This window comes from Carcharhinus amblyrhynchos, chromosome 1 (assembly GCF_965287045.1).
Source record: "Carcharhinus amblyrhynchos chromosome 1, sCarAmb.v2.hapA, whole genome shotgun sequence".
Taxonomy (NCBI): domain Eukaryota; kingdom Metazoa; phylum Chordata; class Chondrichthyes; order Carcharhiniformes; family Carcharhinidae; genus Carcharhinus; species Carcharhinus amblyrhynchos.
Window position 1 is genome coordinate 180,245,557 of NC_137324.1, and position 25,599 is coordinate 180,271,155.

At 43.7% G+C, this 25,599-nt stretch overlaps 1 protein-coding gene across 4 annotated transcripts in view; it reads left to right on the forward strand.

Moving 5' to 3' along the window:
- The first annotated feature begins 201 nt into the window (after nt 1-201).
- Nucleotides 202-25,599, forward strand: part of bdh2 (3-hydroxybutyrate dehydrogenase, type 2) — a 64,568-nt gene continuing 39,170 nt past the window's right edge. The window contains exons 1-3 of one of the 4 annotated variants that reach the window (XM_080200473.1): nt 202-326; nt 6,404-6,479; nt 6,736-6,814. In XM_080200473.1, the coding sequence (XP_080056599.1) occupies nt 6,408-6,479; nt 6,736-6,814 (151 nt within the window). In that variant the 5' untranslated portion in view covers nt 202-326; nt 6,404-6,407. Of the gene's footprint in view, nt 327-429; nt 615-3,800; nt 3,882-6,403; nt 6,480-6,735; nt 6,815-25,599 lie in introns of those variants that run through there. The other 3 variants (XM_080200499.1, XM_080200482.1, XM_080200491.1) reach the window with 3 other exon arrangements.

Here is a 25,599-nt window from a genome sequence, read left to right on the forward strand (position 1 = left end):
CAGTAGCCCAATTACAGCGACAGGAGTTGAGGAAGTTCTGTCGATGACCTCCTCTATTTCAGCTGAGTAAATGCACCCCCCACCGCTACCTCTCCTACAGGCAGCTGGTGTAAAGGCTTTGGCAGCCGAGAGGTGCTTTTTATATTTAGCTTTAGTAGGGTGAAGTTTGATAGAGAATTACAGCAATGTGTGGGAGCGGATGCAGCCGCAAGGACTGGTGGGCTCTGTAGTTTGTACAAATCTGCTTCCTCAGTAAAGCCACGGTACAAATTCCATTTTAAAAGAAAGAAGGAAGTTGGGATAGTGAAATCCCCCTAAACTGCACGGTAAGAAGTAGGGAATATTGTTTACTGTATTAGAGGTCGGAAAGGGTGAAAAGAATACCCCGAAAAATCCTTGAGATCTGGAAGCTCTCTGTAGCCCCTTTCAGTGTCAGGATGACTTGCACAGAGTGCTCCCAGGAAGGAGTGTGTCACTTATTGAACTGTTCCTGACACTTGGTCAAGAATGACGGTATTATCACAAGGTGTAGACCGGTCATTTCTTTCGCAATAGTCTGTGTGAGCTGACAGCAGCTGGGTGAGACGTGTTGTTTTGCGGAGGCGCTAACATTCGTAAGTAACTCAGTCATGGTCTAACCCAGGAAGTGATTGCAGGGATGTGGTAATCCGACATTGCGTTGCCACTTTCATCTTGAATGTTGAACTTCCACCATCTGCCACCAGACCTTTCTGATTATTCCCAACGTTAAAACAAAGATGCGGAAAATCCGAGTACTTTCTTAGTGTCTTAGTGTATGAAAACGGGGTTACACTCTATAACTATTTATGGAAAGTTAACTTTTTAGTGATCAGTTTAAGATTAAGACAACATTTGGAACATTTGGCTTTTAATTATGAGGAATCCTGTCAAGTGCTGACAGGTGGTTAAATACAGAGGTATATTTCATTGAAGGGTTAACACAAGGCTGAAGAGAAATGCTTTGGAGGCAGCTGCAGTGTTTGAGATGGTCTGTCAGGTTACCATTATAGCAGAGAGTCTAAGAGTGTACGTTGAAGTATTGTATCCAGTTCTGGGCACGTTGCTTTAGGATAAATGTGGAGACTTAAGAGAGGATGCAGAAAAGATTCAATTAATGAATTTATTGGAGAAGGTGGGATTTCTCTTTGGAGAGGAGAAGGAGATTTTATTGGAGCTGGTTCAGAGTCTTGAGGGGAATGGACATCAAATAGAAACTGTTCTGATTGGTGACAGGGTTGGTTTAAGGTGATTGGCAAAAACAGCAGTGGTGACATGAGGAAATCATTTCTTATTCAGCAAATGGTTTGAATCTGGAAGGGACTGCCTGTGTGTGATGGAGGCAGATTAAAGCTAAGTCTCAAAGAGAATTGGATAGTTCTCTGAAAAAGAAACTTGTTACTCTGTGGGACCAGGCCAATTGTTCTCACAGAGACATGTGGCCATGCAGCCTCCTTCAGCGCTGTGAATATTTTCAGATTCTACTGGATTTTACATGGCCAGTGAGCTCTAATCAACAACAATTTGCCTTATATAGCACCTAAAACATCCCAAGATGCTATACAGAAGAATCACCAAAAAAGCACTGAGTCAAATAAGTAGATATATCAGTCATGGAGTTACTTTCAACACATAGGAGGCCATTTGGCCCATAAAATCCATGCTCGCTCTCCTTAGAGCTATCCAGTCCTGCTTGAGCCCTGTAGTCCTGCAAGTTTATTTCCTTCCAGTGCCCATCAAAATTCCTTTTCAAATTTCTGATTGTTTCCACTCAACACGCTTCTGAGCAATGAGTTCCAGGTAAGGACGTTTACACATTACCTAAAGAGTGTTGACCAGAACTTGATGCAGTACTCTAGTTGGGACCTAACTAGAGCTATATAAAGTGTTGCCAGACTGACTGAGCCCATGAACTCATAGGCCTAAGTTGGGGGAGATGAGGTAGTAGTAGTGATGCAAATACATGGAGTAAACTGGGATAACTTGTAAATACATGGGATAAAGACTTGAGATGAGGTAAAGCAGAAGGCACACATAAAGGGTTAACACAGGACTGATTACAATACCACCTACACAGTGATGATCCAAGTCTAGGACTTAGTGCTGCTGCAGACAGAGCCATGTGTAGAAATAAGCAAGGAGATAGGTACAGTAAAGGTACAAGCTAGGAACTATGTGTACAGTTATTAGGAGGTAATAAATACTTACCGTTGAACTACCTAAGACTACCCATGAATACCTTAATAAGACCTACCAAACTATTCACAACACCTTACTACAAGCCCTACTCTTCACTCTGATACTCTGTGGCCACCATCACTTTGAAGGATTTTTACCACTGGACAGCCAGAATGCCAGCCTGTTTTGGAGCAGTCAGTTCTTTTAAATCATGATTTTGCTCAGTTGGCTGGACAGCTGATGCAGAGTAATGATAGCAGCATGGGTTCAATTCCTGTAACGGCTGAGATTATTCATGAAGGTACTGTCTTCCGGAGCAGCCCTTTCCCTGAGGTGTGGTGATCCTCAAGTTAAATCACCACCAGTCACCCTTTGAAGGGGAGAACAGTCTATAGTCTGGGACTATGGCGACTTTACCTTTTACCTAATCCAGATAACAATTATATTCTCACAGTAACTGCAACACACACTGCACAGAAGTCAAGCACCAAATAACACCTCTTTTAATAGTTTTGCTTCACACCATCTTATTAAAATCTGGATAGTTAACGTTTGGTTTTGTATGAATGTAACAACTCAGAAATGTAAGCATCAGTCAGAACAAATTTATAGTTTAATTTTGAAAGGTGTTTCATCGATGACCAATGCAGATTTAAAACAATCTATCTCAGCAATAAATCAACCTTAATTATGGATGGAAAACATTAACCCAGCATTTTGAAGCTAAGGCAGTTGACGCTAGTTTACAAAGAGAAACACACTCTTGACTTTGGGTAATTCTGGATTTAATTTGTTTAGATGCAGCAGCATTTCTGCTCAAGTAGCCAAATCCGAGAAGAAACAAAGGTCTGTGAGCTCAGGCTGTAATTCCTTCCATTGAATATTTGGATAGACCGACTTTTCAATAAGGAACACAAGCAATTACAATTCCTCCAGAAAATTAACATCCTGCATGCGAAAGATTTCCATCATTAAATCCCTCAGCCTGTAAGATTTTACACTTTGTAAAGTAATCTCTCAGAACAAATTCTGATATTCCAGTGAATGAAACAATCAAATTTCTAGAATTCAGGAAAGTTGTCATCAGCTTTACAAAGCCTGTTAAATTCTATTTCTGATGCTAGCATTGCTGGCATGCTATCAGTAATGATGTCTGTAGGTCTCTAATGATACCTTGGTTTGTTGACTAAAAGACATCAGGGTTTTTTTGATCTGCACATCCAGGGCTAAATGTCAGAATGCTCGGCAATTCTTCATCAGACGCTGTGTTCACAAATGTAACCAGCTGAGGCTTGTCTGGATTATGCCAAACTTAAATATGCCACCTCTGGATAACTGAATTCAACATCATTATTTAGATCTGAGAGCTGGTGATTACTACATGACAAGGCAGACCTGAAATATACTTTCCTAATTGATTGTTTTCTGAGAATAGGAAGGGTATAATATCACTGGTCCATGAACTTTGTACACAGGCAGCAGTGCTCACATCCTTGTTCAAAACTACAGTCTCAGCTTTACTGAAAATATCTGTTTTGCAAAATGATTTTCAAAATCTTAACTTACAAAGAATGAACTTTGGAATCTTTTGGAAGGTTGATGGGCTCATGACAAGCATGGAAATGACAGCGAGACTTGAAATGAGAAAAGCTCACACCAAAAACACATAGGTTCACCATTACACGGTACAGAAAAGTTCTCGCTCTGATAATAGATGATATTCTCATCTTCAAATCCTCTTCTCTCCTATTTCTCCCATCTTGTTATTTAATGTGTGCAGTCGTAAAGTTGTGTTCACAGGAGAGCTAATTAGCACTTTGATTTCCAACACAAGCAACATCTTGTGGGGAAAATTCAGAACCAAGGAGCAAACCTTAAAGTGAGATCTGGATAAACCAGCAGCAATACCATGAAGCATGGGAACCTTGTGGAAAAGTGGAACTCTGTCACTCCAGAAAGTCTTGAGGCTGAGATCAATTAAAAATCTGAAAACTGAGAGTGATATATTTTAATTGGGCAGGGTATTAAGGTCAACAAGTACAAAGCAGGTAGATGGAGGTCAGATGCGGAGCAGCCATGATCCAGTTGAATGATGGAACATATTGAAGCATATGACCTTCCCTATTGTCCTAGTTCCTGTACAAAAAGTACTAATTAAGACATATACGAAAATATAATTCATGACAACATTGAAGTGTACCTAAGAACACAACTAAATCCAAATTTTGATGCAGTGCTCTTTTTGGACTGTATGGAAGATAAACTTCAATTTAAAATCAACATGTTTGGAATGAAGTAACCCAGCCTTAGCCCTGAGCTACGTAAAGCAGAGACTCAAACATTCTGCTGATTACACATATTGCACAGAATTGTGAACAGTAGAGAACAGACAAACTAGTTTACATTGGTAACGAGGAAATGACTGAAAATAACCTGAGACAGACTATAGAGAAGTATCAGGAGAAACAAACGTGATGGGATTAAAAAGTAGTCCACTTGGTTTTACATGCTTTTTGGGCAATGTGACCCCTCTAAATGGGCATTACCTGAGGGCCAGGTGATCACACCAGACCCTCTGATACGTCAAGGTGGGAAGCCTAACCAATTAAATAGAAGGGTGCATATCCCAGATCGGGTAGGATCCTCAATTGGAGCGAGGGAGGTGTGTTGTGCAGTTGCATAGTTATTTTGCCTGATCCTTTTATTGTAAATACTCACTTGTCATTGGCAATAAAGCCTCTGTTACTTTGAGCCACATCAAGTTGCCCTCGATTTGTTATGTATTTTTAAGGGAGCCTTACAAGCCGAGTGTTCTGAGTTACTGAACAAGAGAGCGGCACGGTAGCACAGTGGTTAGCACTGCTGTTTCACAGCTCCAGGGACCTGGGTTCAATTCCCTGCTCGGATCACTGTCTGTGTGGAGTCTGCACATTCTCCCCGTGTCTGCATGGGTTTCCTCCAGGTGCTCCAGTCTCCTCCCACAGTCCAAAGGTGTGCGGGTTAGGTTGATTGGCCCTGCTAAAATTGCCCCTTAGGGTCCTATGATGTGTAGGTTAGAGAGAATAGCAGATAAATATATAGGAATATGGGTGTAGGACCTGGGTGGGATTGTGGTCGGTGCAGACTCAATGGGCCAAGTGGGCTCTTTCTGTACGTAGGGATTCTGTGATTCTATGAAGAGGATCTCAGTCGAATCAATACATTTGTTTCTGTTGTATATTAATGATTTCCATGAAGTTTACTGTTACCATGTTGCATAGGGTTATAAATAGAGAATACAGAAGACTAGTTATATAGAGGATCAAAAGTGAGAAATGCCATTTAATATAGAGATTGTAGTTAGAAAGCCAGGAATGCAAAATGAGCAACAAAAATATAACATCAATAAAAATACATGGGCAGGAAACTACACAGGAGAGGCACCTGGCAGTTTAATTGGAAAACTCTTAAAACTCAGCCTCGTGTGTACTTAGACGATTGAGTGAAATAAGATCCTCAGATGTTAGTGAGAGAGAACACCAGCCCCAACAAAAACACAACATCCCTCTGCTCCCTGATGTACACTCTGCACTTTGGGATCACGAGCAGAGGCAGGGAAGCCAGCGATTGGGTCTGGCCATCAGGGTGGGGTCAGGGGTGCAGGTGAGAGGAGTTGGGGCAGTGCCCGGGCATGCCTGGGGGGCCAACAATCGGGCAGTGGAGGGCTGGTGTTGTGAGGGTCACGGGGTTGGCAGACAGGAGTTACCGTACATACGCTGATCTCGGCACTGACAGATTGGTGCGTGCTCGGTGGCCTGCTCAGCGCTATGCTGCTGACCTCTCCACACAATTTTTCATGTGATTTACGCTAGTGCAGTCTGCAGTGCACAGAGCATGGGAGACTCTTCTCTTAACTTCCATTGAAAAATCAGTGTGATTTACTGAATTCAACACTTAGAATTCTTTTTGGAGAATTGCCCCTCCCCTCCCCAAGTCTGGAACTCTCCAGCTGTTCATGCCCTGCTACCCATGGCAGTGTGAATAAAGAATTTGGTGCTTAGCTCAAATCTCCATTAACTGCAACAAGATCAGAGTTGTGGGCAAGGTCAGAGAATTCAGGCTCTGAATGTTCACTTTAGACAGAACATACTGTTGTTGAAAGGTATAGTATTCTATTGACAAGAAGGAAAGTTTTGCTGTGTATATGATTTCTTGTTTTGTTTTAAAGGGAGATGGGCCGCCTTGATGGAAAAGTAATCATTTTATCAGCAGCAGCACAAGGCATTGGGCGGGCATGTGCAATTGTAAGTTTCCATTTTTAATGTACAATCTGGGAAGCTGATTACCGATTTTAATTGCCATGCTGCGACTGATAATGTCCATTAAATAAGAATCAGGACACACATGGTTCAAATTGTAAAGCTGCTATCTTTAGAAATCATTCATGCATTTTTCAAATTGCTTTTGATTTTAGAATAGCATTAGATAGAATATAAACTAACCTGTAGTCATGCAAAACTCACCAAAATAACTTTCCTGTTTTCTGTATTTAATACTGAGGCATTTGGAAAGGAAGGTGCTGTGGTCATTGCAACAGATATAAATGAACAGAAACTAAAAGAACTGGAGCAGTATTCAGGTAATAAATCTATCTGCTATTTACCGTCTTTTTAAATAGACTCAAAGATATTGATTGATTCATTGTTCATTAGCACATTTAAAAAGGTGAGGTTTTGTGGCACCGTGTGTAACCTCTCTGCCTCAGAGCTAGAAGCACTGTGTTTGAGTTCCATGATGTGGAGATGCTGGCAATGGACTGGGGTAAACACAGTAAGAAGTCTCACAACACCAGGTTAAAGTCCAACACCATTTATATAGATGATCTGGAGGAGGGAACCGAGTGTAGGGTGTCGAAATTTGCTGATGACACCAAGATTGGTGGAACGGCAAATTGCGCGGAGGGTGTGGAGAGACTGCAGAAGGATCTAGATAGGCTGGGCGAATGGGCCAGGAACTGGCAAATGGAATTTGATGTTGGCAAGTGCGAGGTGGTCCACTTTTGGTAGGAAGGACTATTACTTACATGGCGAAAAACTGCAGCAGGCGACGGTGCAGAGGGACCTCGGGGTCCTTGTGCATGAATCGCAAAAACCCAGCGTGCAGGTGCAGCAGGTGGTCAGGAAGGCTAATGGGATGCTGGCCTTCATAGCGAGGGGGATTGAATATAAAAGTAGGGAGGTCTTGCTGCAGCTGTATAGGGCATTGGTGAGGCCGCAGCTGGAGTACTGTGTGCAGTTTTGGTCGCCGCACTTACGCAAGGATATTTTGGCCTTGGAGTGAGTGCAGAGGAGGTTTACTAGGCTGATACCGGAGTTGAGGGGGGTGAGCTATGAGGAGAGGCTGAATAAACTAGGCTTGTACTCGTTAGAGTTTAGAAGAATGAGGGGAGATCTCATTGAGACGTATAAGATGTTGAATGGGATGGATAGGATAGAGGTGGAGAGAATCTTCCTGCTCAGAAAGGACAGTAGGACTAGGGGGCACAGCCTCAAGATAAAGGGGGGTGCGGTTTAGAACGGAGTTGAGGAGGAACTTCTTCACTCAAAGGGTGGTGAATCTCTGGAATTCTCTGCCTGTTGAAGTGGTGGAGGCTGCCTCGCTAAATATTTTTAAGACGCAGGTTGATGGGTTTTTGATAAGCGAGGGGATTAAGGGTTATGGGGAGAGGGCGAGAATGTGGAACTGAGACACGACAGATCAGCCATGATCTTATTGAATGGCAGGGCAGGCTCGAAGGGCTAGATGGCCTACTCCTGCTCCTATTTCTTATGTTCTTATGTAGGTTTGTTTTGTAGTACAAGCCACTAGCTTTCGGAGCGCTGCTCCTTCATCAGGTGAGTGAACTTGATGAAGGAGCAGCGCTCTGAAAGCTAGTGGCTTGTACTACCAAATAAATCTGTTGGACTCTAACCTGGTGTTATGCGACTTCTTACTTTGAGTTCCACCCCAGGACTTCCACCCCAAGGAAAATTGTTCATAATGTGGTTAACAGGATGCATATCAACCTGCAAAATCCTTCCAAGAGACAGCAACAGCAGGTGGTAAGAGTGGGAGTGACTCCTGGTCAAGCAAGCTTGATGCCTCTCAAGCTATAAGCCTCTAGTAACAGACTAGTGACCTTTTCCAGGAAAATCCTCACTATGGAAAGAGATGAAAGTTTGCTTTGTGCACCTCTAGGTGTGGACAGAGAAACAGCAACATTCAAAAAGGAACTGCTAGAGCAGTGTGGGGATTAGTAGGTGGAAGGCAGTGATCTCTAATTCTGCATTCTGTGAATAAACTTACCCTCAAGAGAAGAATTGTGTCTTGTTTTCTACTTCTTCGCCTGGCCTGGTTCCATTTAACATGGTAGCAAAGGATGGTTGCTATAGGTAAAGATGGGAAACTAAGATTTTTTTTCAGACATGTTACTTTTGAGAAGAGTGGCTGAGATCCAATGTAAAGTGCCAGGGTCCCACCAGTGTTCTCTGAAATTAAACCTTATGACCAATGGCCAAAAAGAAACAAGGTATGGCCTTGTCACTTCCGAACAAAGCAAGATAAGCTGCTAAGTATTTTTTGAGTTAGAGGCCCATCAGTTGGACACTGAGGAAAGTTTGGGTGATTGATAGAATTTTATAAAAAAGATGATCTAGTAAATATAAATGAGGCACAGTCAGCTAAGTTTAGACAAGAGGATTATAATTACACACAGGAATACATCATGGAAATTTAATACGCTATATAAAAGATTGTAGAAATTCAATTTGGAATTCTTTGTTCAGTGTTTACTTTCAAATGTTGGATTAAACTGAAGTATCACATACAGAGAGACTGGTCTTAATTGCAGTTAGATTCTCAGAAAAAGATATGCTTTTGGATCAATATCTGTGCTTTAAAAACTCTTGGGAAGACAGTCATTTGCAACAGCTTTCATGGTACAAATGGGACATTTGGAAGTGTCACAGAAGAAGGAGGAGATCATTCAGACATGGGATATGGGTGTCAATACAAGAGAAGGTTCTAGAAATTGCACAGGGCATGGGAATGGCTGCCTGTAACGCTGAAGATATTCAGAGGGCTAATGTTGGTGCCCTGGCAGATGTTACATCAAATGAAGAAGGAGGTTCCAAGCAAAAAGGTGAAATCAATGGAGTGTTTTAGATGCAGAGGGACACACCGTGTGAAACATTGCACATTTATGGATGCTGTGTGTCACCAATGCAACAAGAAGGATCATTTGGAGAGGATACTGAGGGACAGGATTTATGAACATTTAGAGAAGTTTAGTATGATCAGAAATAGTCAGCACAGCTTTGTCAAGGGCAGGTCGTGCCTTACGAGCCTGGTTGAACATAAGAACATAAGAAATAGGAGCAGGAGTAGGCCATCTAGCCCTTCGAGCCTGCCCCGCCATTCAATAAGATCATGGCTGATCTGTCGCTGCTCAGTTCCACTTTCCCGCCCTCTCCCCATAATCCTTAATCCCCTCTCTTATCAAAAACCCATCAACCCGCGTCTTAAAAATATTTAGCGAGGCAGCCTCCACCACTTCAACGGGCAGAGAATTCCAGAGATTCACCACCCTTTGAGTGAAGAAGTTCCTCCTCAACTCCGTTCTAAACCGCCCCCCTTTTATCTTGAGGCTGTGCCTCCTAGTCCTACTGTCTTTTTTGAGCGGGAAGAGTCTCTCCACCTCTATCCTATCCATCCCATTCATCATCTTATACGTCTCAATGAGATCTCCCCTCATTCTTCTAAATTCTAACGAGTACAAGCCCAGTTTATTCAGCCTCTCCTCATAACTCAACCCCCTCAACTCCGGCATCAGCCTAGTAAACCTCCTCTGCACTCCCTCCAAGGCCAAAATATCTTTGCGCAGGTGCGGCGCCCAAAACTGCACACAGTACTCCAGCTGCGGCCTCACCAATGCCCTATACAGCTGCAGCAAGACCTCCCTACTTTTTTATTCAATCCCCCTCGCTTTGAAGGCCAGCATCCCATTCGCCTTCCTGACCACCTGCTGCACCTGCAAGCTGGGTTTTTGTGACTCATGCACAAGGACCCCGAGGTCCCTCTGCACCGTCATCTGCTGCAGTTTTTCGCCACGTAAGTGATAGTCCTTTCTACCATTCTTCCTACCAAAGTGGACCACCTCACACTTGCCGACATTAAATTCCATTTGCCATTTCCTGGCCCATTCGCCCAGCCTATCTAGATCCTTCTGCAGACTCTCCACACCCTCCGCACAATTTGCCGTTCCCCCAATCTTGGTGTCATCAGCAAATTTCGACACCCTACACTCGGTTCCCTCCTCCAGATCATCTATATAAATGGTAAAAAGCTGAGGCCCCAGCACCGACCCCTGGGGCACTCCACTAGTCACCATCCGCCAATCCGAATAGCACCCGTTGACCCCCACTCTCTGCCTCCTATTTGACAACCAATCCTCTATCCAAGCTAACACCCTACCCCCAACTCCATGTCCTTCGACCTTCTGCAATAACCTCTTGTGAGGTACTTTGTCAAACGCCTTCTGAAAATCCAGAAAGACCACATCCACCGGCTCTCCTCTATCCACCGCCCTAGACACATCCTCATAGAACTCCAGTAAATTTGTCAGACACGACTTCCCTTTACTGAAACCGTGCTGCGTCTGCTCTATCAAGCAATTCCCTTCAAGATGCCTCGCAATTTCCTCCTTAATGACAGATTCTAACAGTTCTTTGAAAATGTGACTAAACACATTGACGAAGGAAGAGTGGTGGATGTGGTTTATATGGACTTCAGCAAGGCATTTGATAAGGTCCCCCATGCAAGACTTCTTGAGAAAGTGAGAGGGCATGGGATCCAAGGGGCTGTTGCCTTGTGGATCCAGAACTGGCTTGCCTGCAGAAGGCAGAGAGTGGTTGTAGATGGGTCTTTTTCTGCATAGAAGTCGGTCATCAGTGGAGTGCCCCAGGGATCTGTTCCGGGACCCTTGCTGTTTGTCATTTTCATAAATGACCTGGATGAGGAAGTGGAGGGATGGGTTAGTAAGTTCGCCGACGATACGAAGATTGGTGGTGTTGTGGATAGTCTGGAGGGATGTCAGAAGTTGCAGCGTGACATAGATAGGATGCAAGACTGGGCGGAGAAGTGGCAGATGGACTTCAACGCGGATAAATGTGTACTGGTCTATTTTGGCAGGTCTAATGGGATAAAGGAGTACAACTGTGCGCAGTTCTGGTTGCCTCATTACAAGAAGGATGTGGAAGCTATTGAGAGGGTGCAGAGGAGATTTACAAGGTTGTTGCCTGGATTGGGTGGCGTGCCTTATGAGGATAGGTTGAGGGAGCTCAGTCTTTTCTCCCTGGAGAGACGAAGGATGAGAGGCGACCTGATAGAGGTTTATAAGATGTTGAGAGGTATAGAAAGGGTGGATTCTCAGAGGCTATTTCCCAGGGCTGAAATGGTCGCTACGAGAGGACACAGGTTTAAGGTGCTGGGGAGCAGGTACAGAGGGGATGTCAGGGGTAAGTTTTTCACTCAGAGGGTGGTGAGTGAGTGGAATCGGCTGCCATCGGTGGTGGTGGAGGCAAACCCGTTGGGGTCTTTAAGAGACTTCTGGATGAGTACATGGGATTTAATGGGATTGAGGGTTATAGATAGGCCTGGTAGGTAGGGATATGATCGGCACAACTTGTGGGCCGAAGGGCCTGTTTGTGCTGTAGTGTTCTATGTTCTATTTAGTGAAGAAATGCAGGGGTGTGAAATGCAAGGCAAAGGCTGAGAAGATAATTGAAATTCGAAGCAGCCTCAATCAGTAACACATCACCTAGACAGCTCAGAGCAGGCAGAGGAGCAAGCTTACAGTATGTTTAATGTTAATGAGACACTTTGAAGTCTATTTATACCACAGTAGTGATCGATGGTGAGCAAATCAAGATGGAGGTGGACACAGGAGCCTCCACATCAGTAATTAGTGAAGAAACAAACAAGTCGACTTGGGACTCTAATCGAACACGATCCCTAACTCAGGCAGAGATCAAACCTTGGCCACGCGCCAGAGATTCCAAATCATTACTCAGAGCATTGGAAGTGCATATTGCATACAACAGATAAGAAGCAAGGTCACGCCTCCTTGTGATAAAAGTGAAGAGGCCAAGTTTGCTAGAGCATCACCGACTTAGCAAAATTCCACTGAAGTGGGAATATGAGATCAAGCACACTAAGATGATCGTGGTTGTTGTTAAGAAGTATCCTGAAGTCTTCAAGGATGAACTGGGTATGTTGTGTGCTACTGCACAAGTTTTCAGGTCTAGAGCAATGCCCTATGCCAAGTAAAGTGGAGGAGGATTTGGATCGGCTTCAAAAGCTTGTAATCATTGACCCTGTTCAGTTTTCTTGTTGGGCAGCATCAATTGTTCCTGTCCTTAAACTTAATGGTACTGTGTATGCGAAGACTGTAAACTGTCAGTTAATCAGGTTTCCCAGTTAGATCCTTATCCGTTATCTAGGATGGAAGATCTGCTTTCATTTCTTGCTGGAGGCAAGATGTTCTCCAAACTTGACATGAGCCATGCCTATAAACAACTCGTGCTAGAGTAGGACATTAAGCAGTACGTTACAATTAACACAAACAAAGGTCTGTTCAAATACAATCGTATGGTTTTTGGGGTATTCCCCAGTCTGGTGATTTTTTCAAAGAACGATGGATAACCTGTTGCCAGGCATTCCTCATGTCGCAGTCTACTTGGGTGACATCTTGATTACAGGGAAGACCAAGGAGGCAAATCTCAGCAATCTGGATCAAATGCTAAAAAGGTTTTCAGAAACGGGACTGTACCTGAAGTAGAGCAATTGCATTTTTCAGGCACAAAGTGTGGAGTATCTCAGCCACTGCACAAGACTTATCTCCTGTGGAAGGGAAAGTCCGAGCATTTAAGGAAGCTCCGCAGCCCAGGAATGTGGCTGAGCTCAGGTCACTTTTGGGCCTTGTGAACTATTATGGAAAGTTTTTGCTGTCAACAGTGTTGGCTCCATTATTACCTACTTCTGCACAAAGAAACCAAATGGAAGTGGGAGTCTGCAAAGAAGAAGTCTTTTAACGATGTGAAATCGCTGCTATAATTGGTTAATCTGCTGGACCATTTTGATCCAGACACAACAGCCTATCCTGTCATGCAATGCCTCGCTCTACATGTGGGGGCGGTACTTCCTCATTTAATGGAGGATGGATCCAAAAAAACCATTGGTTTTGCACCTAGGATACTGACAAAAGCTGAAAAGGGATATTCATGGTTGGTTGAAGAATTCTCTGCCCGTTGAAGTGGTGGAGGCTGCCTCGCTAAATATTTTTAAGAAGCGGGTTGATGGGTTTTTGATAAGAGAGGGGATTAAGGGTTATGGGGAGAGGGCGGGAAAGTGGAACTGAGCCACGACAGATCAGCCATGATCTTATTGAATGGCGGGGCAGGCTCGAAGGGCCAGATGGCCTACTCCTGCTCCTATTTCTTATGTTCAATTCCTAGCTATTGTCTTGCCGTGAAAGATTCCATCGATCATTGGTTCACCATAAATACTGATCACAAACCATTGCTGAGTCTTTACAGTGAGTTGGAATGTATCTTCCTATGACCTCAGCTAGAATACAGCGCTGGGTGCTTACATTGTCAGCTTATCAGTACAATATTGTGTACTGAGCAAGGAAAGATTCAGACACCTTGACTTGTTTCCCTTTACTGGATTTGCCATCCAAGAAGAGGTTGGGAGAGACTTCACCAAGGAGCATTCCTTGGGAGATGTCATCGCATCACCTTGACTGTGTAATGGGTAGAGGAAGAACTGGTGTCAAGATTCTGGGGGAAGTGGGATCTGTACAATCTGGACGGGTTACACCTGGGTAGGATTGGGACTGATGTCCTTGGGGTGGGCACTTGCTAGAATGGTTGGGGAGAGTTTAAACTAATATGGCAGCGGTATAGGAATCTATGTAAGGATTCAAAGCAGGGGGAATTAAGAACAAGAAGAAAAGACAGTAAGGAGAATCAGGAAACTGATAGGCAGAGAAATGAAGGGCCAGAGTCAGATAAGGATCAAGTAAAAAAAAGGAGGAAGAGGAAAAGAAATGTTAAAGTGCACACCTTAAGGTTTTGTACCTGAATGCTTGAAGTATTCGAAACAAAGTGGATGAATTAGTTGCACAGATAGATGTAAAGGGGTATGATATAGTTAGCATTACAGAGCCGTGGCTCCAAGGTGAGCAAGGATGGGAACTAAACATTGAGGGTTATTCACTATTTAGGAGGGACAGAAAGAAAGGGAAAGGTAGTGGAATTGCATTGTTGATTAAAGATGATATTGATACAATGTTGAGGAAAGATATTAGCATAGATGATGTGGAATCTGTATGTGTTGAGTTAAGAAATAACAAGGGGCAAAATCATTGGTGGGGATGGTATACGGACCACCAAACTGCAGTGGTAATATTGAGAATAGCATTAGACAGGAAATCAGAGATACATGTGTTAAACAAAGACCTGTGATTGTGGGTGACTTTAACCTGCATATAGATTGGGAGAGTCAAATTAGTCACGGTACAACAGAGGAGGAATTTCTGAGTGTAAGCAGCTGATTTTCTAGACCAATATGTTGAGGAACCAAAAAGGGAGCAGGCCATCTTGGACTGGGTGTTGTGAAATGAGAAAGGATTAGTTGGCAATCTCGTTATGAAAGAAGCCTTGGGGACGAGTGACCGTAATGATGTAAGTTGATTATGAGACCAGGGTCCTGAATCTCAATAAAGGGAACTATGATAGTTTGAGGCATGAATTGGCAATTGGTCTGGGAAATATTACTGAAAGGAAAGGCAGTGGACAGAGAATGGTAAGCATTTAAAGAACAAATAGATGAACTCTAGAAGCTGTTTATTTCTGTTTGACACGAGAGTGGTAAGGGAATTGTGACCAAACCATAGCTTACAAGAGAAATTAGAAATAGTATCAGATTCAAGGAAGAAGCATACAAATTGGCAAGAAAAAGCAACAGGCCTGAGGATTGGGAACAGATTAAAATTCAGGAAAGGAGGATCCAGGGATTGATTAAAAAGGGAAAAATAGAATATGAAAGTAAGCTGGTGGGGAACATAAAAACTGAATGTAACAGTCTCTATAGATCTGTAAAGAGAAAAAGATTGACAAAAACAAATGTAGGTCCCTTACTGTCAAACAGGAGAATTCATAACGAGGAATAAAAAAAAGCTGAGGAATTAAATTTGTACTTTGCTTCAGACATCACGAAGGGAGACATGAATAATGTACCAGGAGTGCTGAGAGAAACATGTTTTAGTGAGGAGCTGAAGGAAATCAGTTTTCTGTTTTGGGGACATTGATGAGGATTGAAGGTGGATAAATCTCCTGATAATCTTCATCTCAGAGTAGTTAAGGAAGTGGCCCTGGAAATAGTAGATTATTGGTGATTATTTTCCAAAATACTTTGGACTCTCGAATATTGGAGATAGCTAATGTAAGCCCACGATTCAAAAAGGGATATGGAGAGAAAACAGAGAACTATAGACCAGTGAGCCTAACGTCAGTATTGGGGAAGTCGCTAGAGTCCATTATCAAGTATTTCATATCTTGGTATTTGGAAAGCAATGGGATAATCAGACAAAGTCAGCATGGATTTACAAAAGGGAAATCATACTTGACGAACGTATTGGAATTCTTTGAAGATGTAACTAGTAGAGTTGACTGAGGAGAACCAGTGAATGTGATCTCAGAAGGCTTTTGACAAGGTCTCAAATAAGATTACATGGGATACAGGTAATGTCTTGAGATGGATAGAAAGCTGGTTAGCAGATAGGAAGCAAAGAGTTGGCATAAATGGGTCTTTTTCTGATTGACAGTCAGTAACTAGTGGGGTTCTGCAAGGATCTGTACTAGGACCCCAACTGTTCACATTATATATTAATGATTTGGAAGAGGGAACTGAGTGTATTATCTCCAAACTTGCAGATGATACAAAGTCGGGTAGGAGGGTGAGCTGTGAGGACGATGCAAAGATACTTCAGTGTGATTTGGACAGACTATATGTGTGAGCATATGCATGGGAGATGCAGTATAATGTGGATAATTGTGTGGTTATCTACTTTGTAGCAATAATAGGAAGACAGATTATTACTTGAATAGGTGTAAATTGAAAGAGGTGGATACTCAACGAGACTGTGGAGTCTTTGTGCATCAGTTACTGAGGGTAAGTGTGCAGGTACAGAAGGCAGTAAAGAAGGCAAATGATATGTTGGCCTTCATAGTGAGAGGATTTGAGTATAGGGATAGGGATGTTTTACTGCAATTGTATAGGGCATTGGTGAGGCCACACCTGGAGTATTGTGTACAGTTTTGGTGTCTTTAACTGAGGACGGTTGTCCTTGCTATAGAGGGAATACAGCGAAGGTTTACATAGCTGATTCCTGGGATGACATATGACGGGAGACTAAGTCAGTTAGGATGATATTCACTGGAGTTTAGAAGAGTGAGAGGGGATCTCATAGAAACTTATAAAATTCTAATGGTAGATTCAGAAAGAATGTTCCCGATGGTGGGGGAGTCCAGAACTAGGGGTCATAGTTTGACGATAAGGGGTAAACCTTTGTGAACTGAGGTGAGGAGAAATTTCTTCACCCAGAGGGTGGTGAATGTTGGAATTCACTCCCACAGAAAGTAGTTGAGGCTAAAACGTTGTCTAATTTCAAGAAGAAATTAGATATAGTTCTTGGGGCTAAAGAAATCAAGGGATATGGGGGAATAGGGGATGAGGATATTGAATTCAGTATTAAACCATGATCAAAATTAATGGCAGAGCAAGTTTGAAGGGCCAAATGTCCTACTCCTGCTTCTAGTATCTGTGTTTCTAAGTTTCTATGGTTTTGTGTCTTGCTGAGACAATATTCTTACTTGTGAAATTTACACATTCTCTAGTAAGTGCGCAGCAGATTAAGCAGTGGACAGAGAAAGATCCCATTCTGCAGCAAGTTAAAAGAATTCTGTTGGGAGGATGGCCAACAATGACAGAAGATGATCAGTTGATCCTTGTGTGAAGTGTAGGGATGAGTTAAGTGTGCAGAATTGATGCATATTGTGGGGAATCAACAGTGAAAATTCTGCCCTCTGGTGGTTTGCAAGTCATGGATAAAGTTCATGAGGTTCAACCAGGTGCTTCCTGAATGAAAAGTCTAGTCAGATCATACGTTTGGTGGCCAAAAATGGATTTGGACTTGGAGGACAAAGTGAAGTCCTGTTTGGCATGTCAAATAAATCAGAAGATGACACCACCAGCACCATTTCATCCTTGGGAGTGAGCTGATAGGCCATAGTCCAAGCTACATGTGGACTTTGCATAATTTCAAACCAAAGTGGTCCAGAATCTTGGGTTGTGAAACTGTGAAACAGAAGAGTTGTTCACAGGCACCAAGACCGTACTTTATGACTCAGAGTCAGGAAAGGTTTCAGAGTCAGCAGCCGTTACAGATGACATGGCAGAAGGTAATGCTGCTATGGGCTCTCAGCAGGAAGTGGTTCCTCTGTTTCCAGGTTTGCCAGTGGACTGTGCTGGAGGAGGGAAGAGGAACTTTCATGGTTCTCAGTCTACATCTTCATCTATGATTCCAGAACCACTGTTACAAGATTCACCAGTGGTATTGCATAGATTGCAGTTCTGAGGGATCTGAGCATGTGCAAGCTTTGGTGGACTCTCTGGGGTTTTGAGATGCCTGCTGTACATATTCCACAGCTTGGAGCCCGGCCTCAGAGTGTGCACAGATGCAAGCATCATCTGCATACTGTAGTTCAGTGACACAGGGCGGGACGATCTTGGATCTGACCTGCAGATGGTGCAGGTGATGGACATGGTGCTTTGTTTGGTAGTTTAGCTCCACTCCAGCGGAGGTTTGCTGAGGGTGAGATGGAGCATTGCAGTGAGGAAGATTGAAAAGTGCACCAGTGTGATGACACAGCCTCACTCGATCCCAGTCTGAACATGAGTTGGATTTGTGGTGGATCCACTGGTCAGGATCGTGGCTTGCGTGTCATCGTGGAGCAGGCAGAGGATGACAAACTTTTGGGGGCAGCCGGAATGTTGAATACTCCATGATCTCTCACGGCTGACAATATTGAAGGTCTTTGTGAGCTCAAAGAAGTCCATGTGCGAGGATGGTGCTGTTCCTGCATTTCTCTTGTAACAATGAAGACCACGATTTCTGCTCCTGTGTTCAGTCCTTTACTGACTGCTGCTCTGTGGCCCTGCAGGAAATGCTGGGCCTCACCCCATTCTCCACTCAGGCCTTCCATTCCCACAATCCTTCAACCCCTTTGAGCACTGATCAATCCTGTCCAGTGGACGGTGTCCTTTGCTGCAATCACCTGAATTGTAGCCTCCCAAATCCCAACCCTTATTCTCTCTCCCACAAGTCCCCCTCTCTGAACTCCGTCCTCCAGAGTCTCTCTGGTCTCTATTCACTCTGTGGGAGGATTGACACCCATTCCCCGTTACTTACTCAGATTGTACATTAGAAAAGGGTAGTGTCCTCACTTTCTGGAAGAAGGAATGGCTACAATTTATGACTAATATCTTGATACAATTTATGTTCCTTTTAATGATGACCATGTTGTTTGTAATATCAGGAGATGATGAAATAGGTGTACACACCTTATTATAAAAGAATAGGTGGGCTATTGAATGAGAAAGGCTGTGAGAGAAGTAGGTCTGTAACTGAGAACAGGCTAAAGTAAAGACTGAACATACAGAGCAGGTACACTTGTAACAGGAAACTGGCTGAACAGTCCAGTTCCCTCCCATTATCCAAACATCACAAGTCAGTGCTGCAGTCACCATGCAGGAATTTCTTTGAGCTCATACAGAAGATTGTTTATTTTGTATCTTGTAATCATTTAGATTATTTGCCGTCTTTAATTATTGAACAGGGCGGGTAAAATACCGACGTGGGCAGTCTAATCCTTGTGAGAACAGAAGGGCTTTGCAAATTTGAACTGTACATTTTTTCAGTGTTTAAGTTCAGATTCTAGGAGCTCCTTTGATGTGCAGGCTATTTTTGATCATTCTGGGGAGTTGATCTCTGCTGGATTTTCCCCAGGAACAGCACCAGTCTTGTTTACCAAGAGCCTAACCTGACACATTTCAAATAGAACCATCAAACATGATTAATACTCCCTGCTCCCAGCTTCTGTTCAAAACAATCCTATTAACACAGTGAAGAAAAGTTGGTGAAAGCAGAGCAGTGATATCACTGAGGAACTATAGGCATTTTGCTCGCTGAAGTTGAAAAATTATTTTACTTTGCTTTGATATTAATTTTAAATATTTAATGCTCTTTGGGTTCTGTTCAGCAGCTTATTGCTCTGTTTAGTCAGCTCTGCAGTAAGTATAGTTATTTCCCAAAAAGAATCTCTCTCTTTCCTATGTTTTGAGAGGGACATGGAAATTAAGATTTTAAACTCTTAGACATCTTACAGATTCTTACGCAAGGGGAAAAATTCCACCTGAATTTGCCTTTACTTTGGGCATGAAATGTTCACTGAACCTGTAGGTTTTACAAATGAGCTGTCTTGTCTAACCTAACCTGCAGCAGTACTGGTCACCAATACCCAGGCTTAGGCTGACAAGTGACAAGTAATATTTGTACCAAGTATTGACCATCTCTAACAAGAGAGAATCTAACCATTGCCCCTTGATATTCAATGGCATTGCTTATTCTTCCATTATCAACACCTTATCATTGATCAAAAATTGAACTGGACTAACCATGTCAATACTGTGGCTACAAGAGCAGGAATCTAAAGGCAAGTAACTCACCTCCTAACTCCCAAAACCTGGCGATTATCTACAAGGCACAAGTCAGAAGTGGAATTGTATGCAGTTCCAACAACACTCAAGAAGCTCAACACCATCCAGGACAAAGCAGTCAGCATGATTGCTACCCCGTTCACAAGCATTTAATCCTTCCACTATTGACAAACAGTGGCAGCAGTGTGTACCATCTACAAGATGCATTACAGGAACTCAAGTAGGTTCCTTAGGCAGTCCCTTCCAAACCCATGACCACTACCACCTAGAAGGACAAGGGCAGTAAATACCTGGGAACACCAGCACCTGCAAGTTCTCCTCCAAGTTATTCACCATCCTGACTTGGAAATATATCACTGTTTCTTTACAACCATTGGGTTAAAAATCCTGGAACTCCTTCCCTAACAGCACTGTGAGTGTGCCTACACCTCAGGGATTTCAGAGGTTCAAGAAGCAGCCACCCTCTCAAAGGCCACTAGGGACGGCCGAGTGACCATCCCATAATGAATTTTAAAAAGCTTTCTTACATCAGGCAGGATAGTGTGCTGAGGGTTGCTGAGGAGGAAAAGGACCTGTGTGCAAAACAGTGTCTGAGTTCTAAAATATATTATCTCCAAAATTAAATACAAAGCAAGAAATAATATCCATATATATTCTGTGTCAGGCTACATATAGAATACAGTGTCCAATTTTGGTGCCTTCATGTAATGGGGTCAGAAAAGCATCAATGTAGAGCTAATAGATTAATACCTTAAAGACACTCTGTTAACAGGCTAAATATCCTTTACAAAAAACTTCAAAGATATTCAATTGAGATCTTATAAAATAACAAAAGGAGATAGACTCAGTTTGAGTGGATAGTCTATTCAAGCTAGATTGATTGTTGGTGGTATTGGAGATTAAGTATAAATTATGAATGTAAAGAATTAGGATGGATGTTAAGACGTTTCAGATCATTTCATTAATCTCTGAATAAGTTGCTGCCATTTGGCAGTGAGTGCAGATGCCTCCAAATGTTCAGAACAGAGCTGGATACATAAGAACATAAGAAATAGGAGCAGGAGTAGGCCATCTAGCCCTTCGAGCCTGCCCCGCCATTCAATAAGATCATGGCTGATCTGAAGTGGATCAGTTCCACTTTCCCGCTTTCTCCCCATAACCCTTAATTTCCTTGCCTACCGAAAACCTATCTACCCGTGACTTAAATATATTCAGCGAGGCAGCCTCCACCACATCAATGGGCAGAGAATTCCAGAGATTCACCACCCTTTGAGTGAAGAAGTTCCTCCTCAACTCCGTTCTAAACTGCACCCCCACTTGTCTTGAGGCTGTGCCCTCTAATCCTGCTGCCCTTTCTGAGCGGGAAGAATCTCTCTACCTCTACCCTATCCATCCCTTTCATTATCTTATACATCTCTATAAGATCCCCCCTCATCCTTCTAAACTCCAACGAGTACAGACCCAGTCTATTCAGCCTCTCTTCATAGTCCAACCCCCTCATCTCTGGTATCAGCCCAGTGAACCTCCTCTGCACTCCCTCCAAGGCCAACATATCCTTGCACAAGTGCGGCGACCAAAACTGCACACAGTACTCCAGCTGCGGCCTCACCAGTGCCCTGTACAGTGCAGCAAGATCTCCCTACTTTTATATTCAATCCCCCTCGCTATAACGGCCAGCATCCCATTCGCCTTCTTGATCACCTGCTGCACCTGCAGACTGGGTTTTTGTGACTCATGCACAAGGACCCCCAGGTCCCTCTGCACAGTAGCATGCTGCAGCTTTTCCCACTTAAATAGTAATCCCTCCTACTATTATTCCTGCCAAAGTGGATAACCTCACACTTGCCAACATTGTATTCCATCTGCCAGGTCCTCGCCCACTTGCTCAGCCTATCTAGATCCCTCTGCAGACTTTCCACACCTCCGCACAATTTGCTTTTCCACTCACCTTTGTGTCATCAGCAAATTTCGACACCCTACACTCAGCCCCCTCCTCCAGATCATCTATATAAATGGTAAATAACTGAGGCCCCAGCACCGATCCCTGGGGCACTCCACTAGTCACCAACCGCCAATCAGAATAGCACCCATTGATACCAACTCTCTGCCTCCTATTAGACAGCCAATCCTCTATCCACGCTAACACCTTACCCCCAACTCCATGCACCCTAGCCTTCTGAAGCAACCTTTTGTGCGGCACCTTATCAAACGCCTTCTGAAAATCGAGAAACACCACATCCACCGGTTCCCTTCTGTCTACCACACTAGTCACACCCTCATAGAATTCCAATAAATTTGTCAGACACGACTTCCCCTTAACAAATCCGTGCTGCGTCTGCTCTATCAAACAATTCTTCTCTAGGTGCCTCGCTATTTCTTTTTTGATGACGGATTCAAGCATTTTTCCAACAACAGACGTTAAACTAACCGGCCTATAATTCCTGCCTTTTGCCTGCTACCCTTTTTAAACAGCGGCGTAACATTAGCTGTTTTCCAATCTTCCGGCACTTCCCCGGAATCCAGCGAAGTTTGGTAAATAATCACTAAGGCATCCGCTATCACCTCTGCCATTTCCTTCAGAACCCTGGGATGCATTCCATCCGGTCCTGGGGACTTGTCCACCATCAGGCCCGCTAGTCGATCAAGCACTACCTCTCTAGTGACAGTGATCGAATTCAGGCCCTCAACTCCTACCATCCTTCTATCCTTAATACCCGGCAAACTATTCGCGTCCTCATCTGTGAAGACCGAGGCAAAAAACTTATTTAAGGCCTCAGCCATTTCCTCATCTCCCACCACTAAATCCCCCCTCTCATCCTCTAAGGGTCCAACATTCACTCTAGCCAGCCTCCTCCTCTTTATATATTTATAAAAACTCTTACTATCCTTTTTTATATTTAGTGTTAGTTTAGCTTCATAGTCTATCCTTCCTTTCTTTGTCAACTTCTTAGTCAATCTTTGTTGATTGTTAAACCTCTCCCAATCTTCTACTCGCCCACTACTTTTAGCCACTCTGAACGCATCAGCTTTTAATTTAATACTCTCCTTTATTTCCTTTGTTAACCATGGCTGATTATCCCTTCTCCTACATTCCTTCTTTACCATTGGAATACATTTCTGCTGAGCACCGAAAAAGATCTCCTTAACGATCCTCCACTGTTCCTCAGCTGTCCTACCGACCAATCTGCGCCCCCAATCTACATTCGCCAATTCCTCTCTCATCCTATCGTACTCCCCTCTGTTCAAACAGAGGACACAGGTTCGGGACCCTACTTTCTCATCCCCCATCTGCATCAAAAATTCAACCATACAATGATCACTCTTCCCAAGAGGATCCCTCACCACAAGGTCCCTAATTCTACCTGCCTTGTTACACAACACCAGATCTAAGATAGCTTGCTCCCTTGTCGGTTCCATCACACACCGTTCAAGGAAACTATCCCGACAGTGTTCCAAGAACTCTTCCTCAAGCCCACCGCGTCCGACATGGGTCAACCAATCAATATGTAGATTGAAATCCCCCATCGTGCCTTTCTAACGTTATTGAGTTTTTTGAGAATGTGACCAAAGTGGTGGATGGGGGTAAGGCAGTTGACGTGGTATATATGGATTTTAGTAAGGCGTTTGATAAGGTTCACCATGGAAGGCTTCTGCAGAAAATGCAGATGTATGGGATTGAGGGTAATCTAGGAAATTGGATCAGGAATTGGCTAGCAGATAGGAGACAGAGGGTGGTGGTTGATGGTAAATATTCGTCATGGAGTTTGGTTACGAGTGGTGTGCCTCAGGGATCTGTTTTGGGGCCACTGCTGTTTGTAATTTTTATTAATGATCTGGATGAGGGTATAGTTGGGTGGATTAGTAAATTTGCTGATGGCACCAAAGTCGGAGGTGTGGTAGATTGTGAGGAAGGGTGTCATAGTTTGCAGGGAGACTTAGACAGGTTGCAGAGCTGGGCCGAGAGGTGGCGGATGGAGTTTAATGCGGAGAAGTGTGAGGTAATTCACTTTGGTAGGAATAACAGATGTGTCGAGTATAGGGTTAACGGGAGGACTTTGAATAGTGTGGATGAGCAGAGGGATCTAGGTGTATGTGTACATAGATCCCTGAAAGTTGGGAATCAAGTAGATAAGGTTGTTAAGAAGGCATACGGTGTCTTGGCGTTTATTGGTAGGGGGATTGAATTTAGGAGTCGCAGCGTCATGTTGCAACTGTACACAACTCTGGTGCGGCTGCATTTGGAGTACTGTGTGCAGTTCTGGTCCCCACATTACAAGAAGGATGTGGAGGCATTGGAGAGTGCAGAGGAGGTTTACCAGGATGTTGCCTGGTATGGAGGGGAGGTCCTATGAGGAGAGACTGAGGGATTTGGGGTTGTTTTCGCTAGAAAGAAGGCGGCTAAGAGGGGATCTTATTGAAACATATAAGATGATTACAGGTTTAGATAGGGTGGATAGTGATAGCCTTTTTCCTCGGATGGAGAAAGCTAGCACGAGGGGGCTTGGCTTTAAATTAAGGGGGGGTAGTTATAGGACGGATGTCAGGGGTAGGTTCTTTACCCAGAGGGTGGTGAGGGATTGGAATGCCCTGCCTGCTGCGGTTGTAAATGCGCCTAGTTTGGGGGCGTTTAAGAGATCCGTGGATAGGTTTATGGATGAAAAGGGATTGGTTTAGGTTAGAGGGTCATTGCTTTTTAACTGGTCGGTGCAACATCGTGGGCCGAAGGGCCTGTTCTGCGCTGTAGTGTTCTATGTTCTATGTTTTATAATTACCGCCGTTCCATTTCTGCACGCATCATTTATTTGCTTGTTTATAGCCCACCCCACCTCTAAGTTATTATTTGGGGGCCTAGAGACCACACCCATCAGCGTCTTCCTCCCCTTACTGTTCCTTATCTCCACCCACAACGATTCCACGTTCTGCTCTTTGGAGCCTATATCTTCCCTTACTACCGCCCTGATATTATCCTTAATCAGCAGAGCTACCCCTCCCCCTTTTTCCTTCCGTCTATCCTTCCTAAACATTTGATACCCCTGGACACTCAGCTCCCAGTCCCTGTCACCCTGCAACCACATTTCCGTAATGGCCACCAGATCATATCCATTTGTGCTGATCTGTGCCACCAGCTCATTCACTTTGTTCCGAATGCTTCGTCATTCAGATAAAGTGTCTTTATCCCAGCCTTTATCTGGGCCCTATTTGAAGGAACGCTACCAACCTTTCTCATGCCCCCTACTCCCTTTATTATTGGGACATCCTTATCATTTTCCCACGCCTGTACCCTCTCTTCTACATTAGACGTTGTAATTTCTCCTACCCCTGCACCACCGCCACACACACCCCCCCCCCCCCCCCCCCCCCCGATTCATTCCTGGATGTGTCCAAGTTACCCAAATGTAAATATTCAATGGGTTGAGGATGGGTGTGTGAGTGAAGGAGTTGCCCATCAACCATGTTCTCTGGAATTTGCTTAACTACATTTTGTGGTGGAGGGGGAGGAGAGAGAGGTGGAGTGGAGGAGGAAATTATAAAGATATTCCTTCA